This window comes from Coregonus clupeaformis, unplaced genomic scaffold, assembly GCF_020615455.1.
Source record: "Coregonus clupeaformis isolate EN_2021a unplaced genomic scaffold, ASM2061545v1 scaf0097, whole genome shotgun sequence".
NCBI lineage: Eukaryota > Metazoa > Chordata > Actinopteri > Salmoniformes > Salmonidae > Coregonus > Coregonus clupeaformis.
In genome coordinates this window covers 403,819-427,822 of record NW_025533552.1, presented here as the reverse complement: position 1 = coordinate 427,822, position 24,004 = coordinate 403,819, and the positions used below count along the sequence as shown (strand labels likewise).

At 46.0% G+C, this 24,004-nt stretch overlaps 1 protein-coding gene across 1 annotated transcript in view; it reads right to left on the bottom strand.

Moving 5' to 3' along the window:
* LOC121549698 (staphylococcal nuclease domain-containing protein 1) overlaps nucleotides 1–8,637 on the bottom strand; it is a 282,207-nt gene extending 273,570 nt beyond the window's left edge. Inside the window, exons 1-4 of the mRNA XM_041861542.2 lie at nucleotides 8,422–8,637; nucleotides 3,642–3,791; nucleotides 2,972–3,092; nucleotides 2,610–2,691 (exon numbers count right to left, since the gene is read on the bottom strand). Of these exons, the coding sequence (XP_041717476.1) occupies nucleotides 2,610–2,691; nucleotides 2,972–3,092; nucleotides 3,642–3,791; nucleotides 8,422–8,634 (566 nt within the window). The 5' untranslated portion in view covers nucleotides 8,635–8,637. The remainder of the gene's footprint in view (nucleotides 1–2,609; nucleotides 2,692–2,971; nucleotides 3,093–3,641; nucleotides 3,792–8,421) is intronic.
* Nucleotides 8,638–24,004: the final 15,367 nt, after the last annotated feature.

Below are 24,004 nucleotides of genomic sequence, written 5' to 3'. Positions count from 1 at the left end.
AACAGTTCCTAATTGGAGCATTGGACTGGCGCCCAACAACCCCCTTCCATCCTCGATCGTTCTAGACACAAATCCCAACTGAAATAGAACGGTTTCTTGCTTACCGAAGCAGGAATACAGAGAACATTACGTTTCTGGGCCAGCCCACAAAGCATACAGAAAGTCAATTGTACTTAAGCTACATAGGACTAACAGCACAAACCGGGGGGCTCCTGAGTGGCGCAGTGGTCTAAGGCACTGCAGTGCTTGAGGCGTCACTACAGATCCGGGTTCGATCCCGGGCTGTGTCGCAGCCGGCCGCGACCGGGAGACCCATGAGGCGACGCATAATTGGCCCAGCGTAGTCCGGGTTAGGGGAGGGTTTGGCCGGCCGGGATGGCCCTGTCCCATCGCGCTCTAGCGACTCCTGTGGCAGGCCGGGTGCATTCAAGCTGACACAGTCGCCATTTGTACGGTGTTTCCTCCGACACATTGGTGCTGCTGGCTTCCGTGTTAAGTGAGCAAGGTGTCAAGAAGCAGTGCGGCTTGGCAGGGTCGTGTTTCGGAGGACGCATGGCTCTCGACCTTCGCCTCTCCCGAGTATGTACGGGAGTTGCAGCGATGGGACAACACTAACTACCAATTGGATATCACGAAATTGGGGAGAAAAACGGGTTTAAAAAATTATACCAAATATATACAAAAAACTGCACAAGCAAGGCTGGAATCACTGAGATTGAGGCTGTGCCTTTTCACTATAGCGCAGTGCACTTATTTTGACCAGGGCCCATAAGGCTCTGGTTAAAAGTAGTGCACTATGTAGGGAATAGAGTGCCATTTGGGATGCAGCTTGAGGCTAGCCCAGATACTGAACGGACACAGCGAGATACTGTGAGTATGCAACTAGGTTGACGATCTGAGATCAATGAAGACACAGGAGGTAGCCTACTTGGTCCTGTGTGAGACAATGTCAAATCATTCCTTCACTAAATATATTTATATTTAGTTCACAGCACTGTAGCTGGAAAGACGGGGCTGAAACTTAGTTCTAAAATCCAAAAAGAGAGAGACGTCTTTTATCCCAAAATAATTGTAACATCAACCCACAGACAGGCAGCAAAAAACAAAGGTACTTTTAGGCTATAGCCTAGTTGTGGATATGTAGGCCTAGGCTTGGTACCCAGGACATTTCTAAAGTGTGTGTCTAGCACCGAAAATCTGCAGAACACAGCAAATAGAAACATAACCACTCGACATTGAAGAACGTGGTTCAGAAGAGGCACCCCTCATCAGTTCAGCCACTCCACTGGGGATGGCAGTTTTATGGATCAATAGTTGTGAAGCAGTGGTACCAATTCTAATTTGGATTCCCACACCCACGGTCAGTGTGGTTACATAAACCACCACAACGCCCCCCTTCCCTCCTTCAATCATTTAACAAAAAAAGCCAGTCAGAGAGACAGCCTGCTGTCTCATTGGCCAGGAGGAGCCTGCCAAAATCCTCAGTCAGTGGAGGTGGCCCAAGGTTGGGTTACTGTGGAAGAAACAGAAAATGTTTGAAGAGATCTGTGTAGTGTAATTGTTTGTACGTGTGCCCGAGCAGCTTGCCGTAGCAGCGAGGAGAGGATGGTTGGCAAGTGGCCCGGGCCTGCTGTTAAATGGCTCCTGGCATAGTTTGGGCGCTGCGGACAGCCAGGTTCGGAACATGTGCTCGCCCGCTCCATTTCAAATCATCGTCGCCCTCCAATTGGGGTGATCATGGAGAGCAATCGCCAGGCTAATGAATAAGGGTCCGCTCGTCTCCCAGCCCTCCCACCATAATAGCCACCCCATTTGGGCCAAACGACGGCCTGCGTAGAGGCGTTTACATTAAAGCCTGTTCCGAGCCATTGCGTGGAATGCTCAAAACGAGTCGTTAGGTCCAAAATATGCAGGCAGGCCATTTATTTACTCATCTGGTACCACAGTGAAAACACAGGGTTTCACAGCACTGAACTCCTGTAGTGCCCAGTCATGCCCACTAAGGGGCGATCAATCACTCAGGGGTGAATGGGTGTTTTGGGACAGTTATTAGACTGGTGAGTTTTCAACTGGATAATAAAGCTTTATGTTATATATGACAGAGGCTTTTGAGACCGCCGATCAGTGGGAAAGCCTCAATGTTCCTGCAGGGCAACACTGCCACCACCTGCTCTCACACCTTAACTGAGAGCCTCAAGTGGGGGGATTAAGATTCTATGTGCAGTGGCATTGTGTCATCAAGCAAGCGCATTGTGACATCACACACTCATGAGTCACACTATTTTCTAAATTCTGTCATAGTGCAAGTGTTGAATTGTGACATCATACTTCGGCCTTCTGGCATCACGGCAAGTGGACAGTGTGCTGATGTCACAATAGGGAAAGAATCAAAGATGTCACAATAGACAAAAGACTGACATTTATTCCATCATGTTACGCATGTAACAATGGCTAATTCTACTGTGACAAATTGACTGCATCATCATGTTTCCTGGTTAACACCATTTCAAATCTATATGGGGCTGATTAAAGCCTTAGTAAATCAACACCCTGTTAAAAGACTGATGCACCCTGTTGCTTGTGACATCACAGCACTGCTGAGGTCTTACTTGTTGCCCCGGATTCCTTCCCTGCGGACGGTGGCGAGGCCCTCGTTCACCAGACACTCAGCAATGTTCTCGCCGGTGGTGTCTAGAGGGAGCGAGAGAGACAGAGGATTTAACACTAAAAATAAAGAAAGAAACAGAGTATGAAGTGGGAGGCACAGTGGATGCATAAAGAAGAGTCCATTCAATCGATCAATGGAAATGCAGTCAATTCAAGGAGAGAATTGAAATCCTATCCCTGAATGGAAAAATATCCCTGTGGGATATAGACAAATAGTGCACCAGTGATGTAGTGATGTTTTCCCCGACTAGTAGTAACTCTGGCCTCTATTTGTGGCTGTGTTAGTGTCTGGTGGTCTTCTCACCTCTGCCCAGGTACACCATGCCGTATTCTCTGCCCAGAGCGGTCTTGACCTCCACTGTGAAGCATACCTCCTTCCCAACCAGTATCTTGCGCAGGAACTCTCTGGCCTGGAAGGCATAGGGCTGCAAGGGAAAGAAGACAGGTTCACCTGTTGATCACGGCAATATTATACCACTAGGGGCACCAAATAATCACAATCACCCACAATTCATCTCTATACCCTGACCATAGAGATAGGACTCATCTTTGTATCTGTGCCATTATAGCGTCTGTGACTGCATGGACAGCGCAATCTCCATTTTAAAGTAGTCAATATTCTTTTTCACAATTGGCTGATCCCTCCTGATGACCCGGTTGGACATGACTCCAACAGGGTCACCAGGAGGGATCAGCCAATCATATATCAGCGATTACATAATAACTGGCACTGCAGGTGGAATCTGATCGAAGAACAGCCTACACTTTTTCTTAGTACAACCCCTGAGAAAACACTCCCCCATAATTGTTGCTCCAAAAAGTGAATGCATCGTCTCCATGCAGCCACCCAAAATCAATTTAGTTCCTTATGAACCTCAATACAACGTCTACCCCCCCCGCCCCCCCCCACTCGTCTTCATGAATGGACCAGCCCATTGATTGAGTCAGTAATTGGTTGAAGTGCTTCAACGCACCTCGTCGGGGGTGTCCTTTTGGTCGGGCTGGCTCTGGGGGGCGCGGCGAGCCAGCGCACCGGTACGGATGTTACTCAGGTTGATCTGACGCTCCGGGGGCGGGCCTCCCCGTGGCTGGCCCCGCACGATTATTGCACATCCTGACAAGACCTGGAAGAGAGGAACATCACAGTAAATATTAGCATTGGGCTATTAGGGGAAAGAACAGGGTTATTTGCATTGCTGCAGGGGTAGGTAGAATGTCTACAGGCTAATCGGAGACTGGTAATGGGCTGATATGGAAGTAGAGCTTTTGGTAGTGCTTATTATTATTTTCACCAATTCTCTCAGAACTCAACCCTATTCCATGGTATTGGAGGTAGAGGAAAAAACGGTTGTGGTGAAAGAGAGTGACTGTATATAGTCTTGTTGTAACAGTACTACTAGTAGTAGTAGCAGTAATAGTGGTAGTAATAGTGGTAGTAGTAGTAGTAGTAGTGATCGTGGTTGTAGTAATAGTAGCAGTAGTAGAGCCAGGCCTAGTATAGACCTAACAGCTGTGACAGTGAATAGGCCTAGTGGTAGGTTGGTGTTGAGTGTTCAGTTCAGACAGGGTTTGACCCAATCAAAAACAAAGTGCCTTTTCCTGTAGCGAGAAGTACTGTCAGACCAGCGTCATCAGGGGTGTATTCATTACGGAAACCGTTTAAGAACCAAACGGATGCAAACAGAGCAAAACAAGAGTTTCTATTGGACGAATTCAGGTAGGTCCCTCCCGTTTCGCTTGCTTCCGTTTAGGAAACAGAATCGGCAGAATAAATACACCCCATACGATGAAGTATTGGGATCTAGAAAGATTTTCCCCACTGAAGTGACTCACTCCTCAGAACACCACTAAACAGAACAGGAGGAAGGGAAAGGGGCCTAAGCTCCTGTAGTGATTCATGACCAGCCATAGGTAGCTCCTGTAGTGATTCATGACCAGCCATAGATAGCTCCTGTAGTGATTCATGATCAGCAATAGGTAGCTCCTGTAGTGATTCATGACCAGCCATAGATAGCTCCTGTAGTGATTCATGACCAGCCATAGATAGCTCCTGTAGTGATTCATGATCAGCCATAGGTAGCTCCTGTAGTGATTCATGACCAGCCATAGGTAGCTCCTGTAGTGATTCATGACCAGCCATAGGTAGCTCCTGTAGTGATTCATGACCAGCCATAGATAGCTCCTGTAGTGATTCATGACCAGCCATAGATAGCTCCTGTAGTGATTCATGACCAGCCATAGATAGCTCCTGTAGTGATTCATGATCAGCCATAGGTAGCTCCTGTAGTGATTCATGACCAGCCATAGATAGCTCCTGTAGTGATTCATGACCAGCCATAGGTAGCTCCTGTAGTGATTCATGACCAGCCATAGGTAGCTCCTGTAGTGATTCATGACCAGCCATAGATAGCTCCTGTAGTGATTCATGACCAGCCATAGATAGCTCCTGTAGTGATTCATGACCAGCTGTAGATAAACATTTTGCAACGGAATCCGAATAATGACTACAGGGGAGGCTGGTGGGAGGAGCCATATTGGAGAATGGGCTCATTGTAATGGCTGGAATGGATTCAATGGAATGGTACCAAACACATCAAATCAACGTGTTTGACTCCGTTCCATTGATTCCATTCCAGCCATTACAATGAGCCCGTCCTCCTATAGCTCCTCCCACCAGCCTCCTCTAAATGAATACACTCCTACGGTTTGCTCAAAGGCTGTGTTCTGATCTAGACAGTGGCTTTGGCTTGCCTCCTCGTCTCCTTTCCTCATTTGAAAGGGTTGGATAAGTGGAAATAGGCTAATATCTCTGTTCTGTTCAGGTTGGTGGTTTTGAAGGAAAGGAATGAAGGACAGGAGACAAAGGTTACACCAAGACTAGTGGGACTGAGTCTGTAAGCCATATGTGACAAGGAGCCAAGTCTTCAGGGAAGATCCCTCAACACCCAGACTACTATTCTCTGTACTCCTCCATCCAACCCAGCCAGATGCTGCACAACAAATCGGCTCCTCTAACCCTTTAGGGAGTGAACGTTATTTAAAATAATGGTTACATGGAGAAATCGGCTCCTCTAAAAATAGCTCTTTAGGGAGTGAACGTTATTTAAAATAATGGTTACATGGAGAAATCGGCTCCTCTAAAAATAGCTCTTTAGGGAGTGAACGTTATTTAAAATAATGGTTACATGGAGAAATCGGCTCCTCTAAAAATAGCTCTTTAGGGAGTGAACGTTATTTAAAATAATGGTTACATGGAGAAATCGGCTCCTCTAAAAATAGCTCTTTAGGGAGTGAACGTTATTTAAAATAATGGTTACATGGAGAAATCGGCTCCTCTAAAAATAGCTCTTTAGGGAGTGAACGTTATTTATAATAATGGTTACATGGAGAAAAATCTGACCTTGCTGAAATGAAAATGGATGGCCCTCCCTTCAACAAAATAAATTTGAGCTAAACTCTCCCTGAACGCTTGGAAAAAAACAAGTGACCATCCCTTATACCCAAAACAATAATTAAAACAAAGTGGATAGCAGAGAACGTGTCTATCGTTTACCCTCACTTTTTGGACAGACCAGAGCATTAGATATGCAGTTTTAGAAACTGTTCTTTGTCCTGTAAGCATTACATGGCAACGCAGGAATTTTGATAGCGCACCGGGCTGCAGGCCAGAAGGTTGTGGGTTCGCAGACCACTGTGGACAAGAGTAGAGGTAGAAATATCTCATTTTTAGTAAAAGAATAGCATGACTATCATCGTATTTGCAGGTCTGAGAAAAAAATTACCTTTTATAAACATTACACACAATTCTACATATTAGCAGAATCTTTTTTGAACATCACACAAATTACCAAAATGACAGGCTAAGAATGGACAGAGAGATAGGCCTATTTGTTCATCTTATCAGAGATGAGGTGCGGCATATGGCACACATCGATATATATAGCCTAATAAGCAACTAATTCTAAAACACTGAGAAATGTTGAAATTTCATCAATTACATGATACTCCCCTGGACTAAATACAAAAATACTAAACCCTCCACTTGACTGAAATTGAAAAATCATTACCCTTCCCCATTTTCCTCCAGGTAACCAACCATTCTGTAAAATGTCAATCTAATCCTTACTGTACCTACTGTCTCATTCCACACACTTCCCTTATCCCCAAGGTGACCGCTCGCTTGTTTACCCTCTCCAGAGGAAACATACGTCTATGGGGGACATCTAGGCAGTGGCAGGCAGTCTATACTTACTGTATACTAAAAAATATATACATATATACAGCCTTTCAGTCAGTAACCATTGTGGGTGGGAGATGAATCCTACAGCTCTGAATTGTCTGAATGTTGTATGATAGTTGGTAGCCATATCTGCTGTAGCTAGCCTATACATACCACACTAGATTAGATCAACTGTGGTGTGAAGTTGATCACTGAAAATGCTTTTCAGGAAATGACACACTGACACAAAGAACCTGTATCAACTCAAATACAAGCTGGAAACTGTATAGACTGGCCCACAGAGAGGAAGTAGAATCAGAGTAATTGCCAAACTATGCTGAAATCAGGAATGTGATTACTTGCATGCCGTCGTTACGAGTATTGGCCTCTAGAATGCGCTCAGATGTAGAATGAGACTGTGCATGCTAAATCATTTGGGGTTCTTTTGGGCCACTGTAGCTATAGATATTACTACAACTGCTGCTTGCTTCCACTACGGGGGGACGGGGGATGGGGGGAGGAATACGTGTCAGTTTCTCGTGGTCGCTTCAGAGCAGCAGACTTGCTGACCAAACTACACTGAACGCAAGACGTTCGTTTGATATTTTTGCCACACTTTTTGGAAATAGGTAGCCAATTCATCTCAAACCAAAATATATTATTTTGATAGTGGTGTCCATTGTTCGAGTTGAATGACATCCTTTAACGTGAAAGAAGCTATCTATGATGGCACACTAGTTAGTTTGCTACAGTAACCATTTGGATGTTGTGTCTGGAGTGGAATCAAAAGAATGCTAGCTAGCTTCCATTCCAGAATCATAAATCAGAGTTGTTTAACCACGATACAGGAGCACGCGCTGATCAGGACACGAACTTTGAACACTCCTAGTTAGCTAGTTGGTTTATCTGGCTAAATACCTAGCTACATGAACCCCATAGCCGGGGTCAACCAAGCTAGCTACCAATTTTGCTTGGAAAGATGACATGCTTCCACACCTGCCAACAATTAATGTGCAAACAATTTCTAGTTAGCTAGTTACTGTAACGTTAGTTGTCTTGTTGCAACTTCAACTGGCTACAGATAGAAACCTCTTTTGCGAGTGTTTGAACTAACGTCAGGGTATTTTCCTAAACACCTAATTCAAGCACCTGTGCAGGACAAACAACTCCCTCTTGTTTGTTTGTCATTGTTGTTCAAGTGGTGTCTCAAGAGTTTCCTTGGGCACGGCAATGTTTACTTCAGTAACGTTAGCTAGCACCTTTTACATAAACCATGTCAACTACTCAAAGTATGTTGCTAATCCTAAACTGCTGCAGAATTTAGTCAATTTGTGGTGCTTGTTAGCTAACGGTGTTAGCTAGCCAACATTGTCATTGAACACGACATTGAATAGTACTTTTCTAACAAGAAAAAGACCACAACAATGAGAACTTGTTGGATATCGTAGCTAGCTCGTTAACTCGCTAGTTAATCGAAAGCTAACAAGCTGTTAGCATCATCCCCAGTCCCATACTCTTTATCCATATGTTCCTACCATCTTGACTATTCCTCTCTGGAGCGCCGCAACCGGAGCAGGATTCGCCTGTGCCGAAACTGATGATGCCATGTCCACAAAGTTAGATACGCCGTTTAGGGGGAAACAGGTAAGGAGCCGGGAGTCAGAAATGACTGTTCTATTGAAACCCAAGAGGAAAAGGCTGGACAACTGTGAACACACGCTATACCGGAAACACACCGTACCATGCATACACGTCAAATAGTTACTTTTCCGGGTACAGGATTAGAAATGAATGGGGCAGATAGGCTATTCCTTGGACGCGTAATCAGAGTGAAATAAGATCTTCCGGTGCATGGGGAGGTTATACACGTCAGCATAGTATTACCCTGGTACCATTCATAACGTTCTCGTGGTCAGAGCAGAGGATTCCCCGAGCTCTAGACATGCAAAAATAGTACAATGTTATGTGGTCTATTCACCCAATGCAAATAAAATGTGACCTTGTATAAACCAAAGCTAATCAACAAATCTACAGAGAGAGGTTATGCATCTTTGTTCGATTGTAGGCTATTTAAATTAGGGGAATTCTTTACTGTAAGGCAAAGATACCTGTACCTAAATCTGTCCTGTCATACTTCCCATCCCCTGTAATCGTATACCAGGGGTGTCAAACATACGGCCGAACGGGGTCTAATCCGGCCCGCAAACAAACGGGGGACGAAATTAATATACTTTAAAATGACTAAAACCAAATTGAAACTGTGTAGAAATTATAATGGCCCTATATTCACACCATTTCTTGAATGTTCAGCCATAGCTGCTGACATTTTTGGGGGGGCCTGCACTACAGATGGCTATATGGTCCGCTAATACAGTACTAGTAAAGGTCCAGTGGACTAGTTTTTTTTATATAATATTCTTTTTAAATCAGATTTTTCAGTGGGGGGTGCTGCAGCCCCCATACTTCCCGTGTCCAGCTCACTAATAATCAATGTGCACAGTCAATGGATCTACATTCATACAGTTGCTTGACTGTTCAGCGATTTATAATCACTAAATACTCAGGGAGCATTGAAAATTCCCAAAACGATGGATAGAGGAAAATGTTTTGCACATTTTGACGCAAGGAAATATAACAAATGTTCAGTGCGGCCCTCCGGACCTCGTTGAAGACCGAATGCTGCACAGTATAATGCACAATATATAGTCCAATATTTACATGTGTTTGGGGGAAGGAGGGATTGGGGAACAAGTGTTTAAATTATGCTGTATTTAGCAATAATAATAAGTCTTGTGATGTGTGGAAAGAAATCAGGACAGAAAGAAAACCATGTTTGACCATTTGAAATAATGTTTATACAAACCGTGAAATTATTTGATATCAATAGCTAGGTTTCCATCAGTGGATGCTCCTCAGAGGAGGAAGGGGAGGACCATCCTCCTCAGTGAATTACATAAAAATAAAATGTGTAAAACATTTAATAAGTTATCCTTTTTAGATAAAACTATACTAAATATATTCACGTCACCAAATAATTGATTAAAACACACTGTTTTGCAGTGAAGGTCTAGAGTAGCCTCAACAGCACTCTGTAGGGTAGCACCATGGTGTAGCCAGAGGACAGCTAGCTCCTTTCCTCCTCTGGGTACATTGAATTCAGTAAAATACCTAGGAGGCTCATCGTTCTCACCCCCTTCCATAGACTTACACAGTAATTATGACAACTTCCGGAGGACGTCCTCCAACCTATCAGAGCTCTTGCAGCATGAACTGACAAGTTGTCCACCCAATCAAAGGATCAGAGAATTAATCTAATACTGAAATCATATGCTACAGCTAGCTATCACTTCAGTGTATAAAATATGGTGAGCAGTTGACTCAAAGAGAGAGAAAGATAATAGTTTAACAGTTTTTAACAAATTAATTTCTTCCAAAAAATGAAGGAGAAGCAAGAGAGAGATTTCGTAATTTTTTTCCACTTTCAGTTTCACTTACTTAGCTAGCCAATGCAGTTAGTGGGATGCTATGTTAGCTAGCTGGCTATGACTATCCAACACAACACTGGAACTCTTCCAAGTCAAAGTAAGCTTTTGGTTTTACTAATTTATTGCCACTGGGGCCTGCCGGTGTAAGTGCTAAACTGCTTACTGGCTGTACACTGTAACGTTACTGCATGATTGTAGCGGGTTTACTAATGCGTTAGTTATATTAGCTATGTTGACTATGATGTTACTTTAGCTAATTTGGTGACAACGATGTAGGCTGTGTGTAGCGGTTATGATATGTTTTGGCTTGGAACGTTTTTTTTTGCCTGGTCACATACAGCTGATGTGGAGGAGAGCGCATAGATGCGAGAAGGAATACAACGTGGCTGCTATGAAAGTGAACGCGTGATCAGGGGTGTATTGATTCTGTTTCAAACATTTTCTTAAATGGAAGCAAACGGAACGAAAAGGGGATAAACATACTTGAATTTGTCCAATAGAAACTCTTGTTTGCAACTGTTGGACTAATGATTACACCCTAGATCAGCTAGATACAGGCAAGAGTGTGCAACCAAAAGCTCAGATCCTCAAAAAGTTCTACAGCTGCACCATCGAGAGCATCCTGACTGGTTGCGTCACCGCCTGTTATGGCAACTGCTCGGCCTCCAACCGCAAGGCACTACAGAGGGTGGTGCGTATGGCCCAGTACATCACTGGGGCCAAGCTTCCTGCCATCCAGGACCTCTATAGCAGGCGGTGTAAAAGGAAAGCCCTAAAAATTGCCAGAGACTCCAGCCACCCTAGTCATAGACTGTTCTCTCTGCTACCGCACAGCAAGCGGTACCGGAGCGCCAAGTCTAGGTCCAAAAGGCTTCTTAACAGCTTCTACCCCCAAGCCATAAGACTCCTGAACAGCTAATCAAATGGCTACCCAGACTATTTGCATTGTTGGTTAAGAGCTTGTAAGTAAGTATTTCACTGTAAGGTCTACACCTGTTGTATTCGCCGCATGTGACAAATACAATTTGATTTGATTTGAAGGCAGTATTGCATGTGTCACTGTCTATCCATGTGTCACTGTCTGTCACCTCAAATTTGTGATTTTTTGGGGGGGTTTATCATTTGATTTACACAACATGCCTACCACTTTGAAGACGCAACATATTTTTTATTGTGAAACAAACAAGAAATAAGACCAAAAAAAACAGAAACCTTGAGCGTGCATAACTATTCACCCCCCCAAAGTCAATACTTTGTAGAGCCACCTTTTGCAGCAATTACAGCTGCAAGTCTCTTGGGGTATGTCTCTATAAGCTTGGCACATCTAACCACTGGGATTTTTGCCCATTATTCAAGGCAAAACTGCTCCAGCTCCTTCAAGTTGGATGGGTTCCGCTGGTGTACAACAATCTTTAAGTCATACCACAGATTCTCAATTGGATTGAGGTCTGGGCTTGACTAGGCCATTCCAAGACATTTAAATGTTTCCGCTTAAACCACTCAAGTGTTGCTTTAGCAGTATGCTTAGGGTCATTGTCCTGCTGGAAGGTGCAAGCTCCATCCCAGTTGTCATGGAATCAGCCGAGGCTGCTCCTCCTCCTTGCTCGGGCAGGCTTCGGCGTTCGTCGTCCCCGGAGTACTAGCTGCCACCGATCTATGTTTCTGTGTTTGACTTGTTTTGTCTTCATTGTGTACACCTGTTTCCTATTATGTTGTATTGTATTCCCTATTTAACCCTCTGTCGTTCATTGTGTGTTGTGTGTGATTGTTCTCGTCATTTTCGGCAGTTGCTAGTGTGCGGGTATTCCCCTCCCTGTTTGGAGGTTGTTTTGTATTCTGGTTACTTTGTTAGTAAAGTATCATTTCCAGTAGCACAGAATCACACACCTCTCATGGAGTCAGCAGGAGAGGCGGTGCCAGCTGGATCTATGGAGGCACGCGTTGAACACCAAGCAGCCATGATCCAGGCTCTCGGCACCGCCATGGAACGGGTGGTGAACACCATTGAGCGATGGGAAAGAGGGGGTCTACCTATACCCCCTCCAACGATACCACCACCATCGGCGATGCCCATCGTTTCACCTCCGGGGTCCAGTGGGATTCGGCTCTCGCTCCCAAGGGCTTATGATGGCATAGCGGCCGGTGCCAGGGTTTCCTACTCCAGGTTGAACTCTACCTAGCAACCATTCACCCGGCGCCCTCGGGATACGAGAGCGTGTCCGCCCTCATCTCCTGTCTGTCCGGCAAGGCACTGGAGTGGGCCAACGCCGAGTGGGGTGGGATAGACGCCGTTACGGTCAGCTATGCGGAGTTCACCCGCCGCTTCCGGGCAGTATTCGATCATCCACCAGAGGGTAAAGCGGCGGGTGAGCGTCTATTCCACCTTAGACAGGGGAGGAGTAGCGTGTAGGAGTTTGCGCTGGACTTCCGGACGCTGGCTGCCAACACGGGATGGAATGAGAGGGCCCTCATCGACCACTATAGATGTTACCTGAGGGAGGACGTGCGTCGGGAATTGGCCTGCAGGGACACCAACCTCAGCTTTGATCAATTGGTGGACATGTCGATTCGCCTGGATACCCTGTTGGCTACCCGCGGACGTCCGGATTCGGGGCCGTCCATTCCATCTCCCAGCACTTCCGAGCCGACCCCTATGGAGCTCGGGGGTGCTGGTGCTAGGTAGACCAGGAGGGAGACCAGGAGGGAGGCCGTCCCCTGCACCAACTGTGGCCGCAGAGGACACACTGCTGGTTGGTGCTGGGGAGGGTCTCCTAGGAATCGAGGCAGTGGGCGACGCACTGATGAGTCATTCCAGGTGAGTAGGCACCCAACTCACCCAGAGCTCTCTGTTGATCATATGTGTATTAAAGTGGTGTTTCCCGAGGTTTCTCCTCACTCCCAGCATAAGGCGCTAGTAGATTCAGGCGCAGCTGGGAATTTTATCGATCGCCAGTTCACCTATAAGTTAGGGATTCCTATCGTACCTGTTGATGTGCCCTTCCCTATTCATGCCCTAGATAGCCGCCCTTTGGGGTCAGGATTGAATAGGGAGGTCACGGCGCCTCTCCGGATGAAAACGCAGGAGGGTCATGAGGAGATATTAAGTTTGTATTTGATTGACTCTCCTGCGTTTCCCGTGGTGTTGGGGCTTCCCTGGTTAACATCTCATGACCCCAACATTTCATGGCAGCAGAGAGCTCTCAAGGGATGGTCTGATCAGTGTACTGGGTGGTGTGTAGGCGTTTCCGTAGGGGCAACGACGGTGGAAAGCCCGAACCAAGTTCCCACCTTGCACATTCCACCTGAGTATGCCGATTTGGCACTCGCCTTCAGTAAGAAGAAGGCGACTCAATTACCACCTCATCGACAGGGGGATTGTGCGATAGACCTCCAAGTAGGCGCTGCGCTTCCACGTAGTCACGTGTATCCTCTGTCTCAGGAGGAGACGGCCGCTATGGAGACCTACGTCACCGAATCTCTGAGACAGGGTTACATACGGCCGTCCACTTCCCCTGCGTCCTCAAGTTTCTTTTTTGTGAAGAAGAAGGATGGGGGTTTACGCCCGTGTATTGATTACCGTGGTCTAAATCAGATCACAATCAAATACAGCTATCCTCTCCCTCTGATTGCTAGTATGATGGAGTCATTACACGGGGCGCGATTCTTCACAAAATTGGATCTCAGGAGCGCGTACAACCTGGTGCACATTAGGGAGGGAGATGAGTGGAAGACAGCATTCAGTACCACCTCGGGTCACTATGAGTACCTCGTCATGCCATACGGTTTAATGAATGCTCCTTCAGTCTTCCAAACATTTGTGGACGAGATTTTCCGGGACTTGCATGGACAGGGTGTTGTGGTGTATATTGATGACATTCTAATATACTCCGCTACACGAGTCGAGCATGTGTCCCTGGTGCGTCGAGTGCTTGGTAGACTATTGGAGCATGACCTGTATGCGAAGGCGGAGAAATGTCTGTTCTTCCAGGAGTCCATCTCCTTCCTGGGACATCGGTTGTCCGCGTCAGGGGTAGAGATGGAGATTGACCGCGTTTCTGCCGTGCGTAATTGGCAGACTCCCACCACGGTAAAGGAAGTGCAGCGCTTCTTGGGTTTTGCCAATTACTACCGGAGGTTTATCCGGGGCTTTGGACAGGTAGCAGCTCCCATTACCTCTCTGCTAAAGGGGGGTCCGGTGCGCCTGCAGTGGTCAGCTGAGGCGGACAGGGCGTTTAAACGTCTGAAGGACCTGTTTACCTCAGCTCCAGTGCTGGCGCATCCGGATCCCTCTTTGGCATTCGAGGTGGAGGTGGACGCTTCCGAGGCTGGGATCAGCGCTGTGCTGTCTCAGCGCTCGGGTACGCCACCTAAACTCCGCCCCTGTGCTTTCTATTCTAAGAAGCTCAGTCCGGCGGAGCGCAATTATGACGTGGGGGACAGGGAGCTGCTAGCTGTGGTTCAAGCCCTGAAGGTGTGGAGACATTGGCTTGAGGGGGCTAAACACCCTTTTCTCATTCTGACTGACCATCGTAACCTGGAGTACATCCGGGCAGCGAGGAGGCTGAACCCTCGCCAGGCAAGGTGGTCTATGTTTCTCTCCCGCTTTGTATTTAAGCTCACCTATAGACCAGGGTCCCAAAATGCTAAGGCAGACGCCCTGTCCCGACTATATGACACAGAGGAGAGGTCCATTGAGCCCACTCCCACACTCCCGGAGTCTTGTCTGGTGGCACCGGTGGTGTGGGAGGTTGATGCGGAAATCGAGCGGGCGTTACGTTCCGATCCTACTCCTCCACAGTGTCCAGAGGGTCGGAGGTACGTGCCGCTCGAGGTTCGCGATCGTTTGATATACTGGACTCACACGTCACCCTCCTCTGGTCATCCGGGTATTGGTCGGACAGTGCACTGCCTTAGTGGGAAGTACTGGTGGCCAACGTTAACGAAGGACGTGAGGGTTTATGTTTCCTCCTGCTCGGTGTGCGCCCAGTGTAAGGCACCTAGACACCTGCCCAGAGGGAAGTTACAACCCCTACCCATTCCACAACGGCCGTGGTCTCACCTATCGGTGGATTTTGTCACGGACCTTCCCCCCTCCCAGGGGAACACTACGATCTTGGTCATTGTGGATCGGTTTTCTAAAGCCTGCCGTCTCATTCCTCTGCCAGGTCTCCCTACTGCCCTACAAACTGCTGAGGCCCTGTTTACACACGTCTTCCGGCACTATGGGGTGCCTGAGGATATAGTGTCTGATCGGGGTCCCCAGTTCACCTCTAGAGTCTGGAGGGCGTTTATGGAACGTCTGGGGGTCTCGATTAGCCTTACCTCAGGTTTTCACCCCGAGAGTAATGGGCAGGTGGAGAGAGTGAACCAGGATGTGGGTAGGTTTCTGAGGTCGTATTGCCAGGACTGGCAAGAGGAGTGGTCGGGATATATTCCCTGGGCAGAGATAGCCCAAAACTCACTCCGCCATTTGTCCACTAACCTTACGCCTTTCCAGTGTATGCTAGGTTATCAGCCGGTTCTGGCACCTTGGCATCAGAGCCAGACCGAAGCCCCTGCGGTGGACGAGTGGTTTCGGCGCTCGGAGGAAACTTGGAACGCTGCGCATGTCCATCTGCAGCGGGCTATCAGGCGGCAAAAGGCGAGCGCCGATCGCCACCACAGTGAGGCTCCGGTGTATGCACCGGGAGATCGGGGTCTGGCTCTCGACCGAAACCTGCCCTCTTCGCCTGCCCTGCCGGAAGCTGGGTCGGCGGTTTGTGGGGGCCATTTAAAGTCCTGAGGAGATTGAACGAGGTATGCTATAGGTTACAACTGCCCATTAATTACTGCATTAACCCCTCGTTCCATGTGTCTCTCCTCAGGCCGGTGGTGGCTGGTCCACTCCAGGAGAGTGAGGTACGAGAGGCTCCTCCGCCCCGGTTGGACATCGAGGGGGCTCCGGCGTACTCAGTCCGTTCCATCTTGGATTCGAGGCGTCGGACGGGGTGCCTGCAGTATCTCGTGGAGTGGGAGGGGTACGGTCCGGAGGAAAGGTGCTGGGTCCCCAGGAGGGACATCCTAGATCCCTCCATGTTGAGGGACTTCCACCGGAGTCATCCGACTCGCCCTGCTCCGCGTCCTCATGGCCGTCCCCGAGGCCGGGGTCGGCGCACGGCTGGAGCCGCGCGTCAAGGGGGGGGTACTGTCACGGAATCAGCCGAGGCTGCTCCTCCTCCTTGTTCGGGCAGGCTTCGGCGTTCGTCGTCCCCGGAGTACTAGCTGCCACCGATCTATGTTTCTGTGTTTGACTTGTTTTGTCTTGATTGTGTACACCTGTTTACTATTATGTTGTATTGTATTCCCTATTTAACCCTCTGTCGTTCATTGTGTGTTGTGTGTGATTGTTCTCGTCATTTTCGGCAGTTGCTAGTGTGCGGGTATTCCCCTCCCTGTTTGGAGGTTGTTTTGTTGCACCAGATCTTATTTAGGGGCTTCATAGCAAAGGGGGTGAATACATATGCACGCACCACTTTTCCGTTGTATATTTTTTTGAATTTTTTTAAAGCAATTTGGACTATTTTGTGTATGTCCATTACATGAAATCCAAATAAAAATCAATTTCAATTACAGGTTGTAATGCAACAAAATAGGAAAAAACACCAAGGGGGGTGAATACTTTTGCAAGGCACTGTAGGGAAAATTCAAGTATCATGTAGTAGCCTAAACCTATCGCTGTTACATTGAGCTGGGTGAATGGAATATGAATGACAGTCATCCAATATGCTGTAATAGAAATAAGGTCATGCTCATGAGAAAAAATGATTGTCCTCCCTCATCTTAAACGGCACCTACCGCCACTGGTTTCCATCCAACTGTGACAGATTTTCATGTGAATATTCTCAAATCTGCACAAACAAAGTTGGTGTGTTTTCACCAAATGAACTTATTGTGGATAGAAATCAGTGTGTGATGATGTAGTGCACACAAAATGTACTTAAAATGTCACTTAAGTTAAATAGCAAATGTGCCTACTCTGGTCTTGGCACATGCGCTCTAGCCAACAGCTGGCAGATACAGTGCGGGTAGGCTGTGCGGGTAGGTTATAGTCTACAATAGCTAGGTTTTAATCCAATTGACGACAGATTTTCATGCAAATATTCTAAAATCTGCATAAAACAGTATGCACATTTTCCCACCAGAGACGTGTTTCCATCAAATTGACTGGTTGCGGATAAAAGGCTGTTCATGTAAAATACATTTTGCGGTTAAATTCCCAAGTACCTAAATATATATAATATTAAATGGGTTTCCCAATTTTTCAACTCTACTGATGGTTTTATCACAACAAAAATTGCATTATAGCAAATGTGCCCACTCTAGTCTTGGCACGTACGCTCTAGCAGATACAGTGCGGGTATAGCCTACTACATGATGAGATTATTGTGGATAAGAGCAATAATCTTTTTTTGTCAAATTGCAGTCAAGCACAGGGCTGGACTACCACATTTGGGGTCCTGGGGTACCGACCTACTCCAGTTTTTTCATTGTCATTCTCAGCTGATACAAATACTGTATGTTGTCTGGTGTTAATGGACCTACCAGAGTGGTCATACCTTCCTGTGTGGTGTCCCGTATACAACAGGAGTTCCCTGATCCTGGTGCAGAATACACAGGGTTTCTCCCTCCCCATGTTGACCGATACCGTTCAATACAATAATAAAAAAAGACAATACATGTAAAAGTTGTTTAGTAAAATGTTAATGCCGAGTACCAGGTCTCTCTCCATTGAGAGACATCAGTATCAATCACGTCTGTCAGTCTGGACTTCATCACATCATCTTGCAAGTCTCCATGTGCTGGCTCCATACATGTTCCTGTGAACACATACACACATAGTCACTGTTCTATTACCAATGGCAGTTAGGGATAGGTGAAATGTGTTTACATCCCTGTTAGTGAGCATTTCTCCTTTGCCAAGATAATCCATCCACCTGACAGGTGTGGCATATCAAGAAGCTGAATAAACAACATGATCATTACACAGGTGCACCTTGTGCTGGGGACAATAAAAGGCCACTAAAATGTTCAGTCTGCCACACAGTCTCAAGTTTTGAGGGAGTGTGCAATTGGCCTGCTGACTGCATGTCTCGGCTGAATTCGTGACAATGCAGGAATGTTTCACCAGAGCTGTTGCCAGAGAATTGAATGTTCATTTCTGTACAATAAGCCGCCTCCAACGTTATTTTAGAGAATTTGGCAGTAGGTCGAACCAGCCTCACAACCGCAGACTACGTGTAACCACGTCAGCTCAGGACCTACACATCCGGCTTCACCTGCGGTATCGTCTGAGACCAGCCACCCGGACAGCTGATGAAACTGTGGGTTTGCAAAAATGAAGAATTGCTGCACAAACTGTCAGACACTGTCTCAGGGAAGCTCATCTGCATGCTCGTTGTCCTCACCAGGGTCTTGACCTGACTACAGTTTGGCGTTGTAACCGACTTCAGTGGGCAAATGCTCACCTTCAATGGCCACTGGCACGCTGTAGAAGTGTGCTCTTCATGGATGAATCCCGGTTTCAACTGTAACGGGCAGATGGCAGACAGTGTGTATGGCGTTGTGTGGGCGAGCGGTTTGCTGAACAGAGTGTCCACACGACCCCACTGTTATGGTATGGGCAGACATAAGCTACGGACAACGAACACAATTTAATTTTATCGATGGCAATTTGAATGCACAGAGATACCGTGACGGCCTGAGGCCCATTGTCCTGAGGCCCATTGTTGTGCCATTCATCCATTGCCATCACCTTTTTTCAAAGGTCTCTGTGACCAACAGAGGCATGTCTGTATTCCCAGTCATGTGAAATCTACAGATTAGGGCTTTATGAATTCATTTCAATTGAATGATTTCCTTATGAACTGTAACTCAGTAAAATCTTTGATATTGTTGCATGTTGCGTTTATATTTTTGTTCAGTATATGTTGAAGTTTGAACTATACCTACCAAATTCTGTTCTCCATATCGACGACCGTTGGTGAGCAGGCAAGAGGTGAAGCTGGAGGTGAGATCTTTGCCAGAGCCCCATTGATGGGAATAGCAGCATAGACCAGCTCCTGGCCCCTCATCAAAGATACTGGTCAGTCACACACCTTGTGGAACCAACTTGATCTCTGCGTTCACCTTTCTATTTACAGTGAGGGAAAAAAGTATTTGATCCCCTGCTGATTTTGTACGTTTGCCCACTGACAAAGAAATGATCAGTCTATAATTTTAATGGTAGGTTTATTTGAACAGTGAGAGACAGAATAACAACAAACAAATCCAGAAAAACGCATGTCAAAAATGTTATAAATTGATTTGCATTTTAATGAGGGAAATAAGTATTTGACCCCTCTGCAAAACATGACTTAGTACTTGGTGGGAAAACCCTTGTTGGCAATCACAGAGGTCAGACGTTTCTTGTAGTTGGCCACCAGGTTTGCACACATCTCAGGAGGGATTTTGTCCCACTCCTCTTTGCAGAGCTTCTCCAAGTCATTAATGTTTTGAGGCTGACGTTTGGCAACTCGAACCTTCAGCTCCCTCCACATATTGTCTATGGGATTAAGGTCTGGAGACTGGCTAGGCCACTCCAGGACCTTAATGTGCTTCTTCTTGAGCCACTCCTTTGTTGCCTTGGCTGTGTGTTTTGGGTCATTGTCATGCTGGAATACCCATCCACGACCCCTTTTCAATGCCCTGGCTGAGGGAAGGAGGTTCTCACCCAAGATTTGACGGTACATGGCCCCGTCCATCGTCCCTTTGATGCGGTGAAGTTGTCCTGTCCCCTTAGCAGAAAAACACCCCCAAAGCATAATGTTTCCACCTCCATGTTTGACGGTGGGGATGGTGTTCTTGGGGTCATAGGCAGCATTCCTCCTCCTCCAAACACGGTGAGTTGAGTTGATGCCAAAGAGCTCCATTTTGGTCTCATCTGACCACAACACTTTCACCCAGTTCTCCTCTGAATCATTCAGATGTTCATTGGCAAACTTCAGAAGGGCATGTATATATGCTTTCTTGAGCAGGGGGACCTTGCGGGCGCTGCAGGATTTCAGTCCTTCACGGTGTAGTGTGTTACCAATTGTTTTCTTGGTGACTATGGTCCCTGCTGCCTTGAGATCATTGACAAGATCCTCCCGTGTAGTTCTGGGATGATTCCTCACAGTTCTCATGATCATTGCAACTCCACGAGGTGAGATCTTGCATGGAGCCCCAGGCCGAGGGAGATTGACAGTTATTTTGTGTTTCTTCCATTTGCGAATAATTGCACCAACTGTTGTCACCTTCTCACCAAGCTGCTTGGTGATGGTCTTGTAGCCCATTCCAGCCTTGTGTAGGTCTACAATCTTGTCCCTGACATCCTTGGAGAGCTCTTTGGTCTTGGCCATGGTGGAGAGTTTGGAATCTGATTGATTGATTGCTTCTGTGGACAGGTGTCTTTTATACAGGTAACAAGCTGAGATTAGGAGCACTCCCTTTAACTCTCCCGTTGTCCTAGGGTCAAAATGACCCGCCACTGTGTTGAACCAACTTTATTTAATTTGTATATTTTTTGGATCATTTGTGAGAAGGAGGCAGTGATACTTTCTTTAAAGTCTCACTGCCTCCTTCTCACAAATGATCCCCAAAATATAAAAATTAAATAAAGTTGGTTCAACACAGTGGCGGGTCATTTTGACCCTAGGACAACGGGAGGGTTAAGAGTGTGCTCCTAATCTCAGCTCATTACCTGTATAAAAGACACCTGGGAGCCAGAAATCTTTCTGATTGAGAGGGGGTCAAATACTTATTTCCCTCATTAAAATGTAAATCAATTTATAACATTTTTGACAAGCATTTTTCTGGATTTTGTTGTTGTTATTCTGTCTCTCACTGTTCAAATAAACCTACCATTAAAATGATAGACTGATAATTTCTTTGTCAGTGGGCAAACGTACAAAATCAGCAGGGGATCAAATTATTTTTTCACTCACTGTAATATCATAAAATGTGAAGTGAAATAGAATGGTGAACACAGCGATCAGGCTGGTTCCACAAGGCTAGGTTATGTCCTGGACATTATATGGGGCGGCAGGAAGCCTAGAGGTTAAGAGCGTTGGGCCAGTAACCGAAAGGTTGCAGGTTCAAATCCCCAAACCGACTAGGTGAAAAATCTGTCGATGTGCCCTTGAGCAAGGCACTTAATCCTAATTGCTCCTGTAAGTCGCTCTGAATAAGAGTGTCTGCTAAAATGTAATTATGCATCTAAGAAGTAGAAAATAAGCAACAAATAATGTGAATTTACATAAATTATGTTTCACAATTGGGTTATCAACGTTGCTGATAGCTAGCTAGGTAATATCAGCTATGATATTGATAATGATTATCAAAATATGCATAACCATCAGTCAATGGTCTAGCTAGCGGTATACTCACCACCACTGGGGACCAACGACCTCCAACCACCTATTCCGCATTATAGGGTATACCTATCTTCAACCTAGCTGGAAACATGCATTGCATGGTCAGTCCGTATAGGGATTTTTAGTCTCAAACGGCCGTGTTCCTTTGAAAGCGTGGGTTGGGGGCTATGAAACAATGGAGCCCCATTCAATTAAGGGAATGGATGTGGGCGGAGGGGTGATTTGCATGTGAAGCTTGGCAGAAGGGGTCACGATTTGTTGACGTAATTGTAATTCAAACCCAACCTTAATTTACTCGTTGTGACGCACTGAGGTTCCAAAGTCAGTTTTAGACAAGACTGACTTTATGACAAGAATTATCCTATTTACACATTGTAATCAATTTTGACATTGGAATAAATGTTTCTAACTCATATCGATGCCACATAGGCCGTTTTCAAAGGGATTAGTTGGTTTTTAGGGGCAGTCGCTCTTTAAGAAATGCCATTGGTTGGTGGATATAAAGTCTAAGACTTTTGATGCAGAATTTGTTACAGGAAAGAATAATTGCCAGCTGGTCAGGTTAGCATAGGGCTAAGTGTGCTAGGTTTTCTGATGGGAAAAGCTAACGTAGCGTTATATCACGTGCAATTACGTCGACGACAGTAATTGGCTGATACGGATTTTGAGACGGAGAAAACATTTAAGAGCTGGATTCAATCCGTATCGTGAAAGAATTGCGGAAGATCTGCGTAGAAATGTAAAGGTAATTTCCGATTGAGCTGACATATGCAGCGTTTACCGTGAATGCAGTCTCCGCGAATGCGGGAACATTGGTTTTAAATTTGAATTGCACTATAACGCGGCTCTTCCGCGATACTTCTGCGATACAGATTAAATCCAGCCATAGGTTTAAACTTTTTCTAACATTCGCAAGTATGGACCCGAAGAGTTTTATTAAACTTGGGGCTCGATTCAATTGCCGAAGTTCAGCGCTATAGCGCGATTGAAATTTAAAGGCAATGTTTTCGCGTTAGCAGAGACTGCTTTCACTGTAAACGCTGCATATCTCGGCTCAATCGGAAATGACCTTTCAAATTGATATCATTGCTTGAGTACATAAATTGCTAAAAACAACAATGTACACATTTTCAAATCTAGATAGAAGATTTATGACCAGACAATCAAAGCTAACAATTTCTTATATTAGTCATATTTAAATGTTCTTGTAGAAATTGCCCAATGTCAATAGGTATTGCATGGCATTGCTTATATTTCAATACATAATAGCTTTATATAACACTCATGACTAGTGATGGCTATTGTGTCATGGTTCCACCTGTCACCAGAAAGCGGCAGAGACCGTCCTCGAGACATTACCGACACTCAGGTACTATTACTCATGATGATTTCCCTGTTAAGAGAGGTGTGTTTTCTGTTGTCCTTTGCAGCAGAAGCTTGAATTTTTTGCCGTGTGCGTTTGTCTCCTGAGTGAGTTTTCGAGACGTAGTATTTGTTGTGTTTCCCGTGTTACTGTGATCCTTCGGTTGCCGTTTCTCAGTAAAGTATTATGTTTATCCTTAACCACTGATTCCTCGTCTGGTTTCTTCTCTGTTCCTGGGTCTCTGCTCCACAAGAGGCCTCGATCATTCTCTATGTTGTAGCTAAATAACACCCATTTTAAATGATATACCCATGATGCTTTGTATTAATTATTCAAACGAGCCACTCCCATTAGTCTTAACATCACCTGACAAGATCAGGTCAAGATCAGGACAAGATCAGGACGAAGGACGCATGTTAATGGCAGTTATAGACAGGGCTAGAGACACTGGCCTGGGCTGTCCATGATTGGTGCATTGGAAAGTTGCCTTGTACAGTCTTAGCAATAGAATGTATTACAGTATATAACAAAGCCATGCCAACCACACTTTATCCAGGTTAATTCATTGCATTCTATTTCTCCCATGTAGCGTGATTGTACACTCTCTTATATCACTTGAGAGTCAGTGGAGGCTGCTGAGGGGAGGACGGCTCTGACTATCCTACCGATCCTTGACTTCGGCGATGTCATTTACAAAATAGCTTCCAACAGATGTAGTCTATCACAGTGCCATCCGTTTTGTCACCAAAGCCCCATATACTACCCACCATTGTGACCTGTACGCTCTCGTTGGCTGGCCCTCACTACATATTCGTCGCCAAACCCACTGGCTCCAGGTCAT